At 41.1% G+C, this 17,222-nt stretch overlaps 1 protein-coding gene across 1 annotated transcript in view; it reads right to left on the bottom strand.

Moving 5' to 3' along the window:
* LOC111158548 (FRY microtubule binding protein) overlaps positions 1-17,222 on the bottom strand; it is a 266,086-nt gene that overhangs the window by 81,429 nt on the left and 167,435 nt on the right. Inside the window, exons 30-34 of the mRNA XM_022520645.1 lie at positions 9,817-9,916; positions 9,366-9,537; positions 2,961-3,217; positions 2,338-2,484; positions 950-1,118 (exon numbers count right to left, since the gene is read on the bottom strand). Coding sequence (XP_022376353.1) covers positions 950-1,118; positions 2,338-2,484; positions 2,961-3,217; positions 9,366-9,537; positions 9,817-9,916 — 845 coding nt within the window. The remainder of the gene's footprint in view (positions 1-949; positions 1,119-2,337; positions 2,485-2,960; positions 3,218-9,365; positions 9,538-9,816; positions 9,917-17,222) is intronic.

Below are 17,222 nucleotides of genomic sequence, written 5' to 3'. Positions count from 1 at the left end.
TCTTCCTGACCACTTAGGTAATGAGCTTATTTATAGTGGCTGACCCTGCTGCTAGCTGCTTTAGTATTTCTGGGTCCAGGAGTTATTAAACTAATGTTAGTGAAGCAAGTCCAAGTACCTAGAGCTTCTGATCCCTGGGCTACTGCTTCCCTGTGGGAACATGCTCTGGCAGCAGGCGCAGGGCAAATAGAGGGGATGAGAGACCAGGGGAGAGGAGAGTTTTGGAGGCAGTTATGATATTAGAAAAATCAAAGGGAAGCCGGCTTCAAGGAACTTAAGGAGGACATTATATATTTCATAAAATGATGCTGAGAAGCCGATTTATTGAAAGGGATAATATTGTTGAGGGGCATTTTCGTTAACTCTGGGCGACTATTAGCCAAGAAAATCCCATAGATATAAGAAGGAGGGTCCAGAAAGGAGATTCCTGAGTGATTGCCCTGTCCTGCCAGGGATCAGCCTGAAGTACAAAGCTCCATGGCTTACCAATCCTGGGTCACTGACTGCTGGTCACCCTTACAAAATAATTTCATTAAACCGATAAGGCCCTTAACAAGTCTCAGCTATTTTGAAACCATCCTTTTTAATTTTAAGATTTTATTTATTTGAGAAAGAGAGAGTGAGAGAGAAAGAGAGAGAGAGAGAGAGAGAACACACACATGCAGGCATGAGCAGGGGGTAGGCAGAGGGAGAAGGAGAAGCAGACTCCCTCATTCTGGAAGCCTGAATGAGGACTTGATCCTGAGACTCCGGGATCATGACCTGAGCTGAAGACAGACGCTTAACCAATTGAGTGCCCAGGTGCCCCTGAAGCCATCTTTTAAGTGAAAGTTTACACAGGAATAAGGAAAAAGTAGCACACACATACACTCCCATCCCTTCAGTGCTCTCCATACAGAAAACCCCAGAGATCCAAGACAAGATGTCCACCCCGCTGCCCTTCCCCTACCAGAGGCTGCTGCGGAGGCCTTGCTGCTGGCTGTAAAGCGGTAGAAGGGTGGGTTGTCACAGTGCTGGACAATGGGATTCACCGGCTCCGTCTGCTGCAACTCAAAGAGAAGCTCTTCCATGGTCTGAATGGTGTTGTTACGGCACAAGTAGATTGCCACCTTTTTAATCTGAGAAGAAACAGAACATGAGGGATATCTTCCGGAGCCTCGCCCACAAGCATGCTAAATGTAACCAGTTCCTCTCCACGAACACGTCCTCCCCATCCTGATAGCTTGGCTCCATGGTCTCCAGTGTCTGGATTAAAATTCACCTCTCTTCACATGCCTGTCTGACAGGAGTACACGTTAAAGGCCTTACCTTCCCTAATGGCCACGTTTACAGAAGTTACCTTTAGGGCACATGAATTCTCTCTCAGCTGAAAACTTGCTGGCTAAGGCCTTATCTAGAAAGTAGTTTATTCATACAAACCATGGGGGAACATTGCTAGTTATTTTTGTTTAAATAAGGAATCCAGTCCTCTGCTATTCTCTACTCCCATGAAAACCATTGCATTTTAGCTGCCTGTAGGGTTTTAAATTTTAAAAGTAAGTCTGGATTAAAGCTCTGCATTACTGTGGCCCTCACAGTCCAACCTGAGGCCTGGAAGCCACAATAGGGCTTAGGTGGTTCAAAAGAGCAGGCGGGCAGAAAATCTCTCACAAGAACCAATAGCACACAAATGCCAACTGAGTTAGGTTCTAATTTATTTTATTTTATTTTTAAAAAAAAATTTTAATTTAAATTCAATTAGCCAACACATAGTACATCATTAGTTTTTGATGTAATGTTCATTGCTTCATCAGTTGCACATGTGAGTTAGGGTTTTAAAAATGCTGTTGTTTTATTGATCAGATCACCTTTAAATACAAACACTAAATATCACATATCTCAGGAAGATTTCTCTCTGTTTAACTCTCCTATCACCTACATTTGAAGAGAAACACCTAGATACTCTCCCTTTTTATTCCATTTTAATAGCATCAAGATGGAAATACCGAACATTTATATTAGTCATAATTAATGTATTACTGAGTTTCTCCTACATATTCGGTCTACTGTTTATAGAAGGCAGCTTTCAGTAACTGTTAGGAAAATATCCACCCCTTAATTCACAAGTTTCTGTGTCCAAAGGCTTAGAAAGAGGATGACAGGTGTCCCTAGGACATTGTAGCCTGCTTCTCAGGGGGAAGGACACTTTCGGTAATATGCAGATGAGCTCCTGGGAGAGTAGCATGACTGACAAACTCAGTATCTCCATTTTACTTAAAGCCAAAAGCACATTCTCACCCGTAGTTGCAGATACAACCGAAAGGAGCAGGGACTCCTGACAGTCTGAGCGCCACTTACATAGGGCAAGAGAAGCGTGTCACTGCTAACCCCACACAGGCTGATCAGGAACTGCAAGGTGACCCTCAGGTTGTTGCTCCATTTCTCATTGTTGGCTAAAGCATTCCAAGCATTTTCCATTTCTGGCCCAGGAACTTCATCTCCATACTGTAACACACAAGAGAAAAACCGGCCCGGGAGACATGTGGGAAAAACGGCAGGATGCAAAATGTTTGGTTAAAAGTCGTCGTAAGGGTCATGGCCATCTCGAAATTCTAAGAAGGGGGAGGAGACATGGCCATTCCTCAGGGAGATGCCATTTTTCAGCAACTTATCATGCAGCCATCACTCATGTACGTACTTACTGTCATGATTTTTAATATTTTTGTGTTGTTATTTTTATTACTTTAAAAAATTGTGATAAAATGCACATAACATAAAGTTTGCCCTTTTTAAGCATAAGGTTCAGCAACATGAAGTACATTCACATCGCTGTGCAACCCACACCACGGTCCAGGACCTGCTCGTGTAATTCTGAATGGTAAGTGCCACTTGCCCTGACTGGGCAGCGCAGGGTTTCAGTAACCCAGGGGTTTCCTGGACGGCAGAGCCGTGTTCCTGAGGCACAGATCCTCGGAGTTTACCTTGGCTGTCATGTACATGAGGTTATTCAGGACCAGTGACGTAGCTTCTGGGGAGCCCCAGCCACTCCCTCTCAGGCCGTGGGAAGCAGTCACTTCCCCTTCCCGGTCCTTGACGTCATCGTCTGGGCTGCTGGGGCTTGAGCCTGGGAGCAGGAGCCTGCTGTCCACCAGCTCGATGTTGTGCAGCCAAGGAAGCAGGTAGGTGAGCATGATCTGACGCCCGTTTGGATGTGTCGTGGGGAACCGCTGGCTGACCTCTAAAGAGAAGAGCAGGGACACAGAGCTGTACGTTAGCTCGTCAAATAAAACAAAGCTGTTTACACCAACTGCCAGATCAAACAGTGACGTCAGTGTACGAAAAAGCATTTTCATATACAGCAGCTCCCCAAGGCCTCGGAATCTTCCAGCTACATCTATCTGCGGAGCTCCATCTATCTAGCTCCGGTGCTCTGCGGAGGGTTGTCAGAGAGCACAGCGGGACAAGCACGGGCTTAGTCACGGTGGAGCGAGGTGCGAGGCTTTGTGAATTCTAATCCACTACCATGGAAGAGGGGCATCAGGGCGGACAAAACACAGGGCTCAGAATCAGAAGGACATGTGATTAGATCCCAGCTCCTCCACACACTCCCTGCAGGAAATTCTGTGTTAGTTATTTAACCTCTCTGTTCCTCAGTTTCCTCATCTATAGAATGGAACCACCTTGGGCCACTGTGAGGATCAGGAGAGAGGATCATCAGGTATATTACATGCTGAACACAGCACTGGGCATCAAGGAGGCTCTTAATAAGCTGTGGTTGGGACTGTTATGACAAGGACCATTATCTTTCCACTCTTCCGATAGTTTACCAAGTGTCCTCCATGAGTTCTTTGCTGTGAAACTGAGAAGTCACTGAACCTCCAGTGTGTGGACTCATGCTCACGGAATGGACTTGAAAACTGCCAGCTATGTGGCAGGTGCAGGCTCTGTGCTGCACATCATTTTATGAAACACAGGAATCAGAAGGGTAAAACTGGACATCCAGCCCAGTGAGTTCACCGTGATTTTCTGTGATAGCATTTATGCCTTGTTTCCTGGCCAGCAGCATTTAATGTTGTGATCTGAATAAGCTTTCCTCAGAAATAAAAGCACAGCATTACCTATGGGCGGCAAAGCTGCCTGTAATCTTTTATTTCTAACATCAAGAGAAGAAACGGTTTTGTTCTAAGGGAACTCCAAAAGCACGGTTTGATGCCCTTGTTATTACCCAGCGTGGCATGTAATCTCGTTCGGAGAGCTTGGCCGCTAAACAGTAGAACAACACAGATGCCAGGAATTATACCAACATAATCCACTAGATCCCCGAAACAGTAGCTTTAATTGATTTGGCCCTTTTCCTAAAACTACAATTACCATTTTTTTAAATCTTGAAGACTATCAATCTATTTAATTCTGGACCACAATAATCAGGGTTAAGCTGTGATGTTCTATGTAGCTCAAAATGTCAAAACTGACTTAATTTCTAAACTTTATGGATGTGATGACTGATATCATGAACTTTTACGACATATATCCAGATCCTTCAGATCCCAGAACATGTATTTATTCAATACACGGGGCCTTTTCTAGGAGCAAGCCACTGTGCTGGGCACTATGGAGCCAGCAAGGACTCCAGGTTCATTCATGTCCCTGAGGAGGAGAGTCTGAGGCAAAATATGTTGAGAGGTAACTCTGGGGCGAGGTGGCAAGTGACAAAGGACACGGAGAGGAACAAACCGAGTGCTATAGGGGTTTGGTGAGGGAAAAGCCTTCTGGTTACATGGATTCAGGGCATGTGATAGCAAAAGAGCTATTTTAACTCTGCTAGAAAAGGATAGGGAATTTGGAGGGGAATAAATCCTTCCAATCAGAGGGACAACCGCTATTAAAAATACATTTTTTAACAGTGGCATAAAAACCTCTAGTCTTTTTGAGGCAATGATTACCTTCTAACACATCACTTGATTTGCTTATCTATGATGTTTATTACATCTTGTCTGTCAGGCCCAAGGTCCAACCGATGTGTGTAGGGGGGAGGCACCCAAACGAGGGCCAGGATTGTAGAGTCCTTCGGAAGGGAAAGGAGGAAAGTGAAATGATGTCAGTGGGCTGCTCAGTACAGTTTCTGGCTTCTCTGGGAATGACCTGTGCAACCCGTTTGGCAACTTCCAAGGAATTAACTCATCTGACAGTATAGGCAATAAAAATCTCACCACAGGGTTTTTAATAGTAGAAGCAGGGAAAACAAGAGCTAGAAAATCTCTATAATGTCCTTTTTCCATGTTATTTTTAAAAAGTTATTCTTCATAAATCAAAATAGCCCTACAGTCAATTCTTGAAGAAAAACTTAGATTGAACGTGTCACTCATTGTATGAGCTTCTGTTTTTCTTAAACTTGCTATACTATTTACCTCCTCTTCCTGGATTTGTCCGGCTCATTACCAGCTGTTCCCTCTCGGGCAAAAAATAAGCTCAAATCCCATTCACCCTCAGACTCTGCAAATTCCACTGTCACTCCCTCTTCTCTTTTTCCTGCTTTCTCAGCAACGCCACTAAGATGTGGCTTCTGCTGCTCTTTCTCTGCAGAAACTACTGACAGTTAACAGTAATTGTGAATTGTGAGGTCCAGACAGTAATATTTAGATCTTATCTCCTGGGATCTCTCTGATCCATTCAAGGCTGTAGACTGCTCACTCACTCCTCCAATATCCTTTCTTCTCTAGGTTTCCATGATGCCCACCTTCTAGGTGTTCTCTTTCCTCTCTGAATGGGTCTCCATCCCTGTCTGTTCCCTCACTCTTTCTGGGCGCAGTCCTCAAAAGCTGGGGGTCTGAGTGCGTTCTTTCCCTCTGTGCTCACTCTACTCATGATCTCATCTGTTGCCTTGGTTCTATCTTCTATTCTTCCATGAGTCCTACCTCTGGCCTTCCCTTGACACTAGTCTGTCTCCACACAGGGATGTCTGACAGACACCTACCCTCAATATCCCAAGCAGCGTTCACGATCTCTGCTTTGTCCTTAGCCTCCCCTTCTCCCTGGACTGGCTCTCGAGGTGGGGTTATCACTCCCTACCTCCCAGATATCGTACCAGGGACTTCCTTCTCTATACCCTGCCTGGGAGCGCTTGACTCTGGTCTCCCCTTTCTATTCTCATGGGGCTGTCTTAGTTCAGGCCTTCATAATTTCCTCTGTGGACCACTGTCATTGTTCCTCAACTGACCCTCTATCTTTAGACTGGATACTCTTTTATCCATCCTTCAGACACAGTCTTTCTAAAATGCTCTTGTCCCCCTCTCTTATTTTAAACTGGCCAGTGGCTTTCAGAACCCAAGCAGCTTGGTGGAGGCCCTCCCTGTTCCCAGGGCTCTGAGGGGTTTCAAGGAGCACCTAGCAGTCACTGTCCCACAAACTGCTTATGGTACAATACAAAGCCTTCCAAGACTTGACTTCTGCCTGTCTGCCTGTGACCATTTCTAGCTTTCTCCCATTCCTGCATGTTGTAGTAGCCAAACTGAACACTACATCATCTCTGGAACGCAGCATGTTTTCTACCTCTAAGTCAACCCATGTGCTATTTCCTTGGTCTGTAATACCTATCTACTTACCAACTCTAATGTCAGCTAGTTGTCTGCTTTGCAAATGTCTACTCCTCTTTCCAACTGCAGCTCAGACACCAACTTCTCTAGGAAGTCTTGCCTGATATTCTTGGCCCAATAATTGTCTTCTATCTCATACACAGAATGTGCCTTTTTTTTTTTTTAATTGTACCTGCTTCTCTGTATCATAATCATATGACTGCATATCTTTCCTTATTCCCAGATTATGACCCATTGATGTAAGAGAGACTCTTTTATTCACATCTGTGTTCCTATAACCTAAGGACAGTGCTTGGCACAGAGGTGGCTCTCAAATGTTGGTTGATGTGAACAGAATTACACTTTAGTTTCCCAAGAAGAGAACTAGTTTATCAGGAAGTCTTTTCTGGAATCCCCCCACTGTTTCAGGCATGGGACAAGGATATGACTAATTCTGTTGCAGATAGATGGAGAGGTTTTCACAGAAGAAGCAGATTTTCAATTAGGTCTTTTTTTTTTTTTAAAGATATATTTATTTATTTTAAAGAGGTGGGAGGGCAAAGGGAGAGGGAGAGAGAGAAACTCAAGCAGACTCTGGGCCGAGCGCAGAGTATGACATGTGGCTTGAGCTCACAACCTTAAGATCATGACCTGAGCCAAAACCAAGAGATGGACGCTTAACTGACTGAGCCACTCGGTGCCCCCCAACCTTTTTAAAAGTTTATTTATTTGAGTAATCTCTACAACCAACATGGGGCTTGACTTGAAGATCAAGAGTCGCATGTCCTTCCAACTGAGCCACCCAGGCACCCTTGGTATTGTCTTTTTTTTCCCAATTAATTTATTTATTTGATGGGGAAGAAGGAGAGAGAGAATCTTAAGCAGACTCCCCTCTGAGCGCAGAGCCTGACTCAGGGCTTTATCTCATGACCCTGAGATCATGACCTGAGCAGAAACCAAGGGCTGGATACTTAAATGACTGAGCCACTCAGGCATCCCAGATTTTCAGTTAGGTCTTCAGGAAGACTGGAATTAGGGAGAAGGAGAGAAGGGCCATTTCTGGAAAAGAGAAGCATGCACAGAGGCAAGGATGGACAAAAGGGCCTGGCATGTAAAAGATCAAGTGAGATGGGAGCAGAAGGTTCTTGGATGAAAAGGTGGAAAGCAAGTTTGGAAGAAGGGGAGGTTTTTTTTATTATTGGTGAAAGAGTTCCTATTATTTAATGTCTCTAAGCCTTAGCATCTCATCTGTAAAATAGGAAGGGTGATTATGGTGGTGGTGATGGTGGTGGTGCTGGTGGTCATTCCAAGCCAGCACTAGGCGAACTGCTTGGCTTTATCAGCTTGTTTTAATCCTGCACCCTCTGAAGTAGTTATTTCTGCCAATAAGAACATGGAATTTAGAGGTTCCATGACTTGCCCAAGGTCAAACAGCCAGCAAATGGCGTGGCCAGGGATGAATCCAGGCTGTCAAATCCGGAGCCTCATTTCTAACCACTACTTGCGGGGTTGCAGAAATGAAATGATAAATGAAGTGTACATAAAGTGCATAATACAGACTACTCAATGGATGGAAACTTAACAGCAGTTATTTTTAGGACAGCTGAGCAGAGAATTCTTAGTGGAGAAGTGCTGTGCATATTTGGTTTTGAGTAGTGGGTGGATTGCAGGGTTGAGGACTATAAACAGAGGGTGTTGGGCAGGAGTGGGGTGGGGGGGGATGGATGAGGATGTAGATGGAGGTCCTGATAACACAGATGGAGAAAGAGGACCAACAGAGACCAAAATCAGCCCCTTAGCATGGTGCTCCTTAGGCAGGAAGTTAAATCAACAAATGTAATTCCTTAAAGGTGAGTTTTTTTTACAAAAATTACTCACAAAGACTACTTGTAAAGATGTGCTAAAAATCTAAACTCTCAACAACCTATGTATGTAGCAACAAACAAGGTATAAAACACCATCTCCAATACCACAAAGACCAACTTGCAGAGATTCATATGTATTAAAATTTTTTCCAAGCATATTTAACTTATTTGGGAAATTTTACACATGTAAGTTATTTAGAAGGTTTATGACTAAATCTGAGCATCTCTGCATTTGTCCTATTTATATTAGATAAACCTATGCTATTTTAGATAAACACGTTTTTAAATACTTAAATGTATTCCAGAATTGACTTTTATATGTAAGTGGAGTTAGTCCAAAGCAATTATGATCTATGAATTTAACATCAATAATTTGACTCCAAAATGATACTAGACTTGAAAAAGGAAGATTCCAGCCTCCCTGATCTCTTTCCACTATTTTGAAGCTTGTGGAAGCCTGCTGGTAACAGGACTCCTAAAAAAACAAATGTTCTCTGGAAGCCTGTGGTCTAAGGCCATTTTCCATTTTTGCCGGCTGTAAGAGGGGTCTCTGGAACCAGAAGGAACACACAGCTCTTCTCCCAATTGAGGATGTTTATGTTTGAGATGAAACTAAATTCTCTCTAGACAGGAGATACTCTTATGTGTACAAACCAAGGAACAACACAGTGAATCCTAGTGGTAAACCCAATAAAACCAGAGTAATCTGGGGAAAGGTAACTTTGCCTCATGGAAACAGCCGCACGGTTTGGGCCAAATTCCGAAGCAACCTTCCTGCTAAGGCTGTTGACACAGAATCCATGTGACAATGTACCCCTCAGGGATTTAAACTTGCTGAAAAATAAATAAATAAAAATGTAGATTTGTTCTCTTATAAAGAAAAAAATAAAATAAAATAAAGGGGAGATAACTTTGTGCAGAAATGATCACACGTATCCTTGCATGGTACCTGAGAAGAGTGGAAGTGTGAGCTCAGGGTACATCCTGGCCAGTTCACATGACAGGAGTGCTAGTGACACACTGTACAGGGGCGGCAATGGGCCGTGTGTTCCATAGAGAATACTGCCAGGTCTCTGTTCAGCTACTTTCTTTGAGTACACGAAAAGCTTGGCTTCAAGGATCTATAGAGAGGTAGGAAAGTGAGAAATGGTATGAAAAAACATTGGCTGGCAGTCTCAGGAGGATTTATGTTTCATCAAGTTTCATAGTAACAAAAGTAATAAATGCGTATTTAATATGGTATTAAAAGTAAAGCATCAGTTAGTTCCCGTGTTTAGAGAAGGTTATGTAGCAGTCTTCTCACTCCTCTATATCCCCACCAGCGATACACAGGAATCAGCAGCCATCCGGGTATCAACCACCCTCTCTCTGAAGTTTCTGTGTAAGTAGATGATACGTGCCTGCATGAGCTGCGTGGCGATTTCATAGATCTCTCTGTTGGTGTCAGAGGCCTTGAATAGAACAAGGTTTAACAATGTCACTATGTCGAAGGGATAGTTCCTAAAACAGAAAACAAAAACAAAAAAAACAGCACAGTTTATAAGACAGCCTGGTTAGTCATCTTGATAAATCATTACCTCTCAAAATTCTAGAGGGAGACTGACCTCAGTCACACTTATTAATGACATTTTCATGCCCATTTGCCCACTTGGCCATTCCCCTCCCCCCATTCTTTTGCTGTTTATTAGGAGAAGAGAGATAGCTCTATTTTTGTTTAAAATTGAATATTGTTGCACTGGGATAATTAAACACACAAATATCTATCTAACATAAATAGATTTTAATGAAAACCAAATAAAAATAGAAAGAAGATGATATGTTTATATTTCTCAGTAGCTCACAGATTTAATATTTTCATTCAATCCATCTAAACATAGGACTCACCATACATAGACCAGGAACAATTGCACAGTACTCATGATACTAAGTTAAGTAAGGCTGGTCCCTTCCTCTCAGGGAGACTTACTATATAGTTAGAGAGATAATCTATATGATCTAGTCATGATGAGAGTAGGCAGAGCATGCTACAGAATCCCGATGAGGGACACCTACGCCAGACTTGGGGTGACAGAAGCCTTCTCCAGGAAGAAACAAGTAAACTGGTATTTGCAGAGCCAGGAGACATTAGCCAGGCCATGGAAAGGGTAACACGGGGGAGTGTTCCAAGCAGAGACAACCGCATTTTGAAAATGACAAGAAGGAAGCAGCAAGATCCCTTCTGGAAAGGAAAGAGTCTCTGTGTAGCAGACCGAGTAAAAGAGTTAGTAGAGGAACAGAAGATGGGACTAGGTTTCCGAAGATAACCAGCTGATGGACTTCATCCTAAAAGTTAAGGAGATCCTACAGGATTTGCAGTAGGGGAGTGAGGCAATGACATCACTTTTGACGAAACACTCTTGTGTGCTCTGCAGAGAAAGGATTTGTAAGGGGGTCGATATTGGGAGCTATTGCAATACTCCAAAGAGGAACTGATGTGTGAATTAGGACAAGAATGGTAGAGACAGAAAGGAGAGGACAAGATCTGAAAAACACTAAGGAGAGAAAATGGGCAGGATCTGGTAATTGATTGCACGCATGGGATGGAAACTGGGGGTGGAGAGTAGGAACCCAGCCAAAAGGTGATGTGGCTACTAGCAGTATAATCAAATAGAACATGGAACTTAAATACATTTTCTTTTCTTGCTACACAATACTCTTTAAAGATGACTTAAAAAAAAATCTGTATGGTTTTTTTCCCGTGGAAAAGAGGTCATAAATAGAAAACTCTTGGTGAAATAAACAATTAGGAAATGGTCCATAGATAGTGAGTGAGTGACATTTATCTTGAGGCAAACTTCAGAAAGCAGAAGATGGCTTGGAGGTGAAAAAAAACAAACAAACCAGCGATTGTTTTCTTGTGGGTTCTTTTTTTGATTCTATAATATAATTGCCTAAGAAGTTCTGTTTTTGAACAATCACCCTTCAAGAAAGGCATCATATTATTATGAATATATGCCCACCTTCCAGTAAGCTTAGTAAGAGATTATAGTGAGCACTTGTTAAATACATGAGAAAGGATGGTTTTCACTTATTTTTGATATTAATCAAATTTAATTTTTTATCTTATTAGTAACACATCAATACAACTTTCAAAAAAAGATTCAAGCGGCACATAAGGCCAGAGTATTCTGAAAATGGCTCATTCACACAGCTGGTGAGTTGGTGCTGGGTGTAGGTAAGTGTATAGAATAAAATGTGGAAATGCTCACTTCCTTTCTTTCCCTCAACTGTTAGAGGCAACCACCCTTTTTAAAGTGTGTATATAAATAAGTACTCTTCCCCATCACACAGGATTGTCAACATAAATGTGATTATACCCATGTGCATTGTTTGGAGATGACCCTTTTCAGTGAATGAGGCTTTCCCCACTCTTCTTAACAGCTGCACAGTATTTCACAATATGGTCATACCATAAATAACCAACCTTGTAGCAGATGCTGTGGTGTGCTACCTGGATCTCCCTTTCAGGACTGAGGCACTCAATCCTCCAACTAGTGTTGGAGGCTGAGATCTCTGGCTGAATCCCTCTCTGGGAATTGCCTTCCGCCAAAGAAATTTACCCAGGTCAAGGTCATACCCACAACTAGCAGCAGCTCCTGTGGGACTGGTGGAGGTCTCTTTTTCTCTGCTCAGTCCTGCTTCCTTCACTTCTCCCTAGATATTGACCCCAAGGGCATTCCCTAATTAACATCCTGCACTCAAATCTCCACCCTGAGTCTGTTGTTTCCTGAGAAGCCCAGACTTTGAACTGCATTTGCAGACATTTAAAGGTTATTTTCATTTTTCTCATAGTTACAATGTTTTTCACTGTTATAACACCAAATGTTCTTTCTTTAGAACAGATTTTTAGAATAGGTCATGCAGGGTCAAAGGGCAACATTTAAAGTTTTGGTAGATAATGCCATATTGCTGTCCAAATGGCTTTACTAATTTGCATTCCAAAATGATTACTTTTCTAGAACTTTAAAAAAAATTTATTATTTTTAAAAGTTTTTATTTATTTATTTGTCAAAGAGAGAGAGAGCACCAGCAGGGGAAGCAGCAGGCAGAAGGAGAAGTGGGTTTCCTACTGAGGACCCTGGGCTCATGACCTGAGCCTAAGGCAGATGCTTAATCAACTGAGCTACCAAGGTGTCCCTAGAACTTTTATTTATTTTTTAATTAACATATAATGTATTATTTGCCCCAGGGGTACAGGTCTGAATCATCAGGCTTATACATTTCATAGCACTCACCATAGCACACACCCTCCCAGTGTCCATAACCCAGCCACCCTATCCCTACCCCCGCCAACCCCCCACAACCTTCAGTTTGTTTCCTGAGATTAAGAGTCTCTTATGGTTTGTCTGCTCTAGATCCCATCTTGTTTCATTTTTTCCTTCCCTATCCCCCACAACCCCTACCCTGTCTCTCAAATTCCTCATATCAGAGATATCATAATTGTCTTTCTCTGATTGACTTATTTCGCTAAGCATAATACCCTCTAGTTCCATCCACATCATTACAAATGGCAAGACTTCATTTCTTTTGATGGCTGCATAGTATTCCCTTGTATATATATACCACATCTTCTTTATCCATCCATCTGTTGATGGACATCTAAGTTCTTTCCATAATCTGGCTATCGTGGACATTGCTGCTATAAACATGCAGGTACACATGCCCCTTCGGATCACTACATTTGTATCTTTAGGGTAAATACCCAGTAGTACGATTGCTGGGTCATAAGGTAGTTCTATTTTCAACTTTTTGAGGAACCTCCATGCTGTTTTCCAGAGTGACTGCACCAGCTCGCATTCCCACCAACAGTGTAGGAGGGTTCCCCTTTCTCCGCATCCTCGCCAGCAGCATCTGTCATTTCCTGACTTCTTAATTTTAGCCATTCTGACTGGTGTGAGGTGATATCTCATTGTGGTTTTGATTTGTATTTCCCTGATGCCGAGTGATGTGGAGCACTTTTTCATGTGTCTGTTGGCCATCTGGATGTCTTCTTTGCAGAAATGTCTGTTCATGTCTTTTGCCCATTTCCTGATTGGATTATTTATAAAACTGTTGTTATTAAATGAACAAAAAAGCATGAGGTTGATTTGTCAGATGAGAAGTGAGGGAAAGCCCACGTACATGCTGTGGTGAGGATAATGAAGAATGATGGATAACATTTATGTTATGACCTGCCTACTCTGTGCTGGTTACTCTGCCAAGGCCTTTACCTAGATTTGTTATTTTGTCTTCCTGGCAAGCCTAGAGGCTTAGAGACATTAAGTACTCGACCAAGTTCATGTACGTTAAGTACTTGAAAAAGTATTTGACCAGTGGTGCCTAGACTGCATCCTGGATAAGTCTGACTCCAAAGAACGAACTTATCCATGGTACTATCAGCTTCCCGGACAGCCCAGAACAGTACTTTCATAGCTGGTCTAACTTGGAGTTCTAACAAACTGCAGTATCTGGAATGGACTGAGAAAGTACAAAGGACACTCTGGGAGCCCCACAGAGGCAGAGATATCTTATGCTGCTGTCTCTAACATGGAGATTTAACACCTATGCATTTTTATGTAAAAGAACATTAACTGGAATTTAAAGAAAAACTTGAAGCAAAAGAAAAGGACACTGGCAAATATTGCTAGATCACTGGGGATTTAAAGGCAGGAAAAGGGAAGACAAAACCTCCCTCCTAGGCAGGGCCGTGCACTGGACTATATCATTGGTACATTCAATTAGCTGCCTAGGATTGAACTATGGACTTTATGGAGCACAGCATTGAAGGAAATAACAACACAGAGACAGAAAATGAAAGAAACCCAGAGAAGCGAAAAATGAGATCTCAAATGAGTGAAGGGGTACAAATAAAACATCTGTATTTAGATGGTTAAAATAGGCTTAGAAACAAAATCTTATACCTTTCAGTGTTAAATTATTCAATGGAGGCAGTGGAAGGATAAAAAAGATAGCTGTGATCATTCAGAATAAAAATCAAATCATAAAATAAATATAAAAGGCAGATGTAATTCAGAAAGCAAACGAAAATAAAACTCTCTTTCTTTTCTTTTCTTTCTTTTTTTTTTTTCTGTTCTGGAAGAGAGGAGGTTTTGAAGAATTTGGGAAATACCCACTAGCCCTGACTTCTATAGAATGAAATGACAAAGCTCAGAGTAACTTTGAGGTGTTCTGGAGAGAAATTAATTTCATTAGTTGATAGAATGGATTACATCATAGCTTTCTGCTTCCAATAGCTATTGAGTAAGAGTGTTTACAGAGTGCCTACTATGTATGTGCTTGGTCTTAGGTCAAGAAATTGGATTCATAGTTCACAGATAGCTCTCATGCTCAAATACATTGATCTATTTTTAAGGACTTGATTAAAAATGTCATAATTTGGGGCATCTGAGTGGCTCAGTCATTAAACTTCTACCTTCGGCTCAAGTCACGATCCCAGGGTCCTGGGTTCGTGCCCCAGATAGGGCTCCCTGCTTGGCAGGAAGCCTGCTTCTCCCTCTCTCACTCCCCCTGCTTGTGTTCCTTCTCTTGCTGTGTCTTTCTCTGTTAAATAAATAAAATCTTTTTAAAAAAATGCCATGATTTGTTTACTCATCCCCCTATTAACAGGCTTGAGGTTATTTTTCATTGTTTTAAAATACCTTAGTAGATATCCTGCATGCATTTCTGTACATGGTTGCAATTCCTGACACTAGCATGTACCATATTAAAAGGAAAGACTGGTTAAATTTAATCCTTAACCTAGTGATACCAGCACTCCCATTTTACAAATGAGAAAGCGTTTATGGTAACTTGCTCAGGAGCACACAGCTTGATTGGAGGCAGAGCTAAATTCAAACTCAAGACAGCACGTTTCCTGAGCCCAGATTCCTAACCTCTGTGAGCTCTTGGAATACTCCAGCTGACTGACAAAACCAAATGAGATTATGCATCACCAGCTAGGGAGTGTGACTGGGATTCATGAATCATAAGCTACCCTTGTCTTCCTTGGTAACAGATAGCTGATATTTCCTCAAGACATGTGGGACATCTACTTTTAATAATTCAAGTTTGCTGGGCCTGATTTAAATTAGGAAAGATTATGAGAAGTTAGCTTAAGGCAAAGCAGACATACAAACAGCAATGGCAGCAGAAACTACCTCTAAAAGTAAACCCAACAAAATACAAATTAAAAATTTAACCTTATCTATTATTCTAAAATACTTATTAAATGTTGGAGGATAAGGGTAAAAACAATAGAACTCTCAAGTATTTAATTAAATGTGAAGAGAACTCTGTTGAGTTAAGCCACTAATTGGAAACTGCCTACACTTTTAATATAAATCATACTATTTGCCTTGATTTAGAATGCTAGAAATCCATGTAATCTTTCTCAATTTCTTTATCTGTTCAGTACTGATATAATTTGGAATTGAGGGGAAATTAATAAGAGCACACACAAAAGTCAAATAGTTATTTGAATTATTGCTGCCTGACAGGTGAGCTATTTCCTCTTGTGCTACATTATAGTACTGAGCTGCACTTAATAGCTTTTAATCAAATGTAAGACATATTTTATAAAAAAATTCTTCAAAATTAATATTGCCAGTTCTACCACCACTTTCTACTTTTATCCTTACTTCTCCTGGTCTTATTTGAAATCCACACTGACTTCCAAATTTCCCAATATCACTAAATATATCAGAGTTATAATTACAGTTTCAATTTTGTCTAGATTTCAGAAAGTTCACAATATACACACACACTCTCACAGAGTCCTCTATAGAAACAAAAAGAAACAAAAAGAGAACATAGAGAACTATTTTTTTCATTATCACAGCTGATGAATATAGGGATTAATAAATTAAATTATGCAAAAATGGCTGATTCTAAAAGCAGAAAACTAAAAGTAGAAAATTTTATTCAGGAGGAGCACTTTATTTTTTTTATTTTTTTTTTAGGAGGAGCACTTTAAAAAATGTTTAGTATTTTAGAAGTATTTTATAGTCAATTGTAAATTGTTCCTTAATAAACGAGTCTGGTTATAAACTGTCACATTCCTACAAAAATAAATCCAGCATATGCTCATTTCTATCTAAAAAGGAGGAGATAATTCTTTCCAAGAAAGATTCTTCACTTTAGAATATGACTTGTAGGAGTTACTGTACAGATAATTTGTTTGAGAAAGTTAAAATATGACCTGGTTTAGGTATGACTTTTTAGGAACATATTATTTCATAACCTAAGGTACATAGGTGTTTTTAAGAAGCAAACTTATGGAAAACAAAGCAAAAGCTAAAACACCAGAATTGCTTTCAAAAAAAGTACTGAAAACATTAAATGCAAAGATTGTTCAAACAAATCCGGAGGCTTATCTAGACTACACAGACTGAGAATTTATGAGGAGAGAGAGCAAATTTAAGCCACAGCTGAAATTTTAAATTCTGGACATGCCCCGTGGTGACAAATGGCAGAAGAGTTGGCTACTGTCTCGGGGGACAGGTTGTGTCGATGTTGGAGCCTAGCCCTCAAACCTTCCTGCAGGATAGATGAGGGTCATGAACATAAGTTGATCTGCAGTATTTGTCTAAGAAAGCAGAATAGTTTGGAATGATACCTTAAAAAAATCTGAATATGGGGAGTTTTATGATTTAATATTTTTGTGACTGGAGATATTACTGAAACTGAGATGATATTGCTAAATTCATAGCCATTTATTTGTGCTCCCTAAGGAAAAATACCTAGATTCACTCAGAGGAATGTAATGCAATATTTTATGAGATGGCCATGC

Source organism: Enhydra lutris, unplaced genomic scaffold (assembly GCF_002288905.1).
Source record: "Enhydra lutris kenyoni isolate GAN:26980312 unplaced genomic scaffold, ASM228890v2 scaffoldscaffold60, whole genome shotgun sequence".
Taxonomy (NCBI): domain Eukaryota; kingdom Metazoa; phylum Chordata; class Mammalia; order Carnivora; family Mustelidae; genus Enhydra; species Enhydra lutris.
This window is presented reverse-complemented; position numbering and strand designations above follow the sequence as displayed.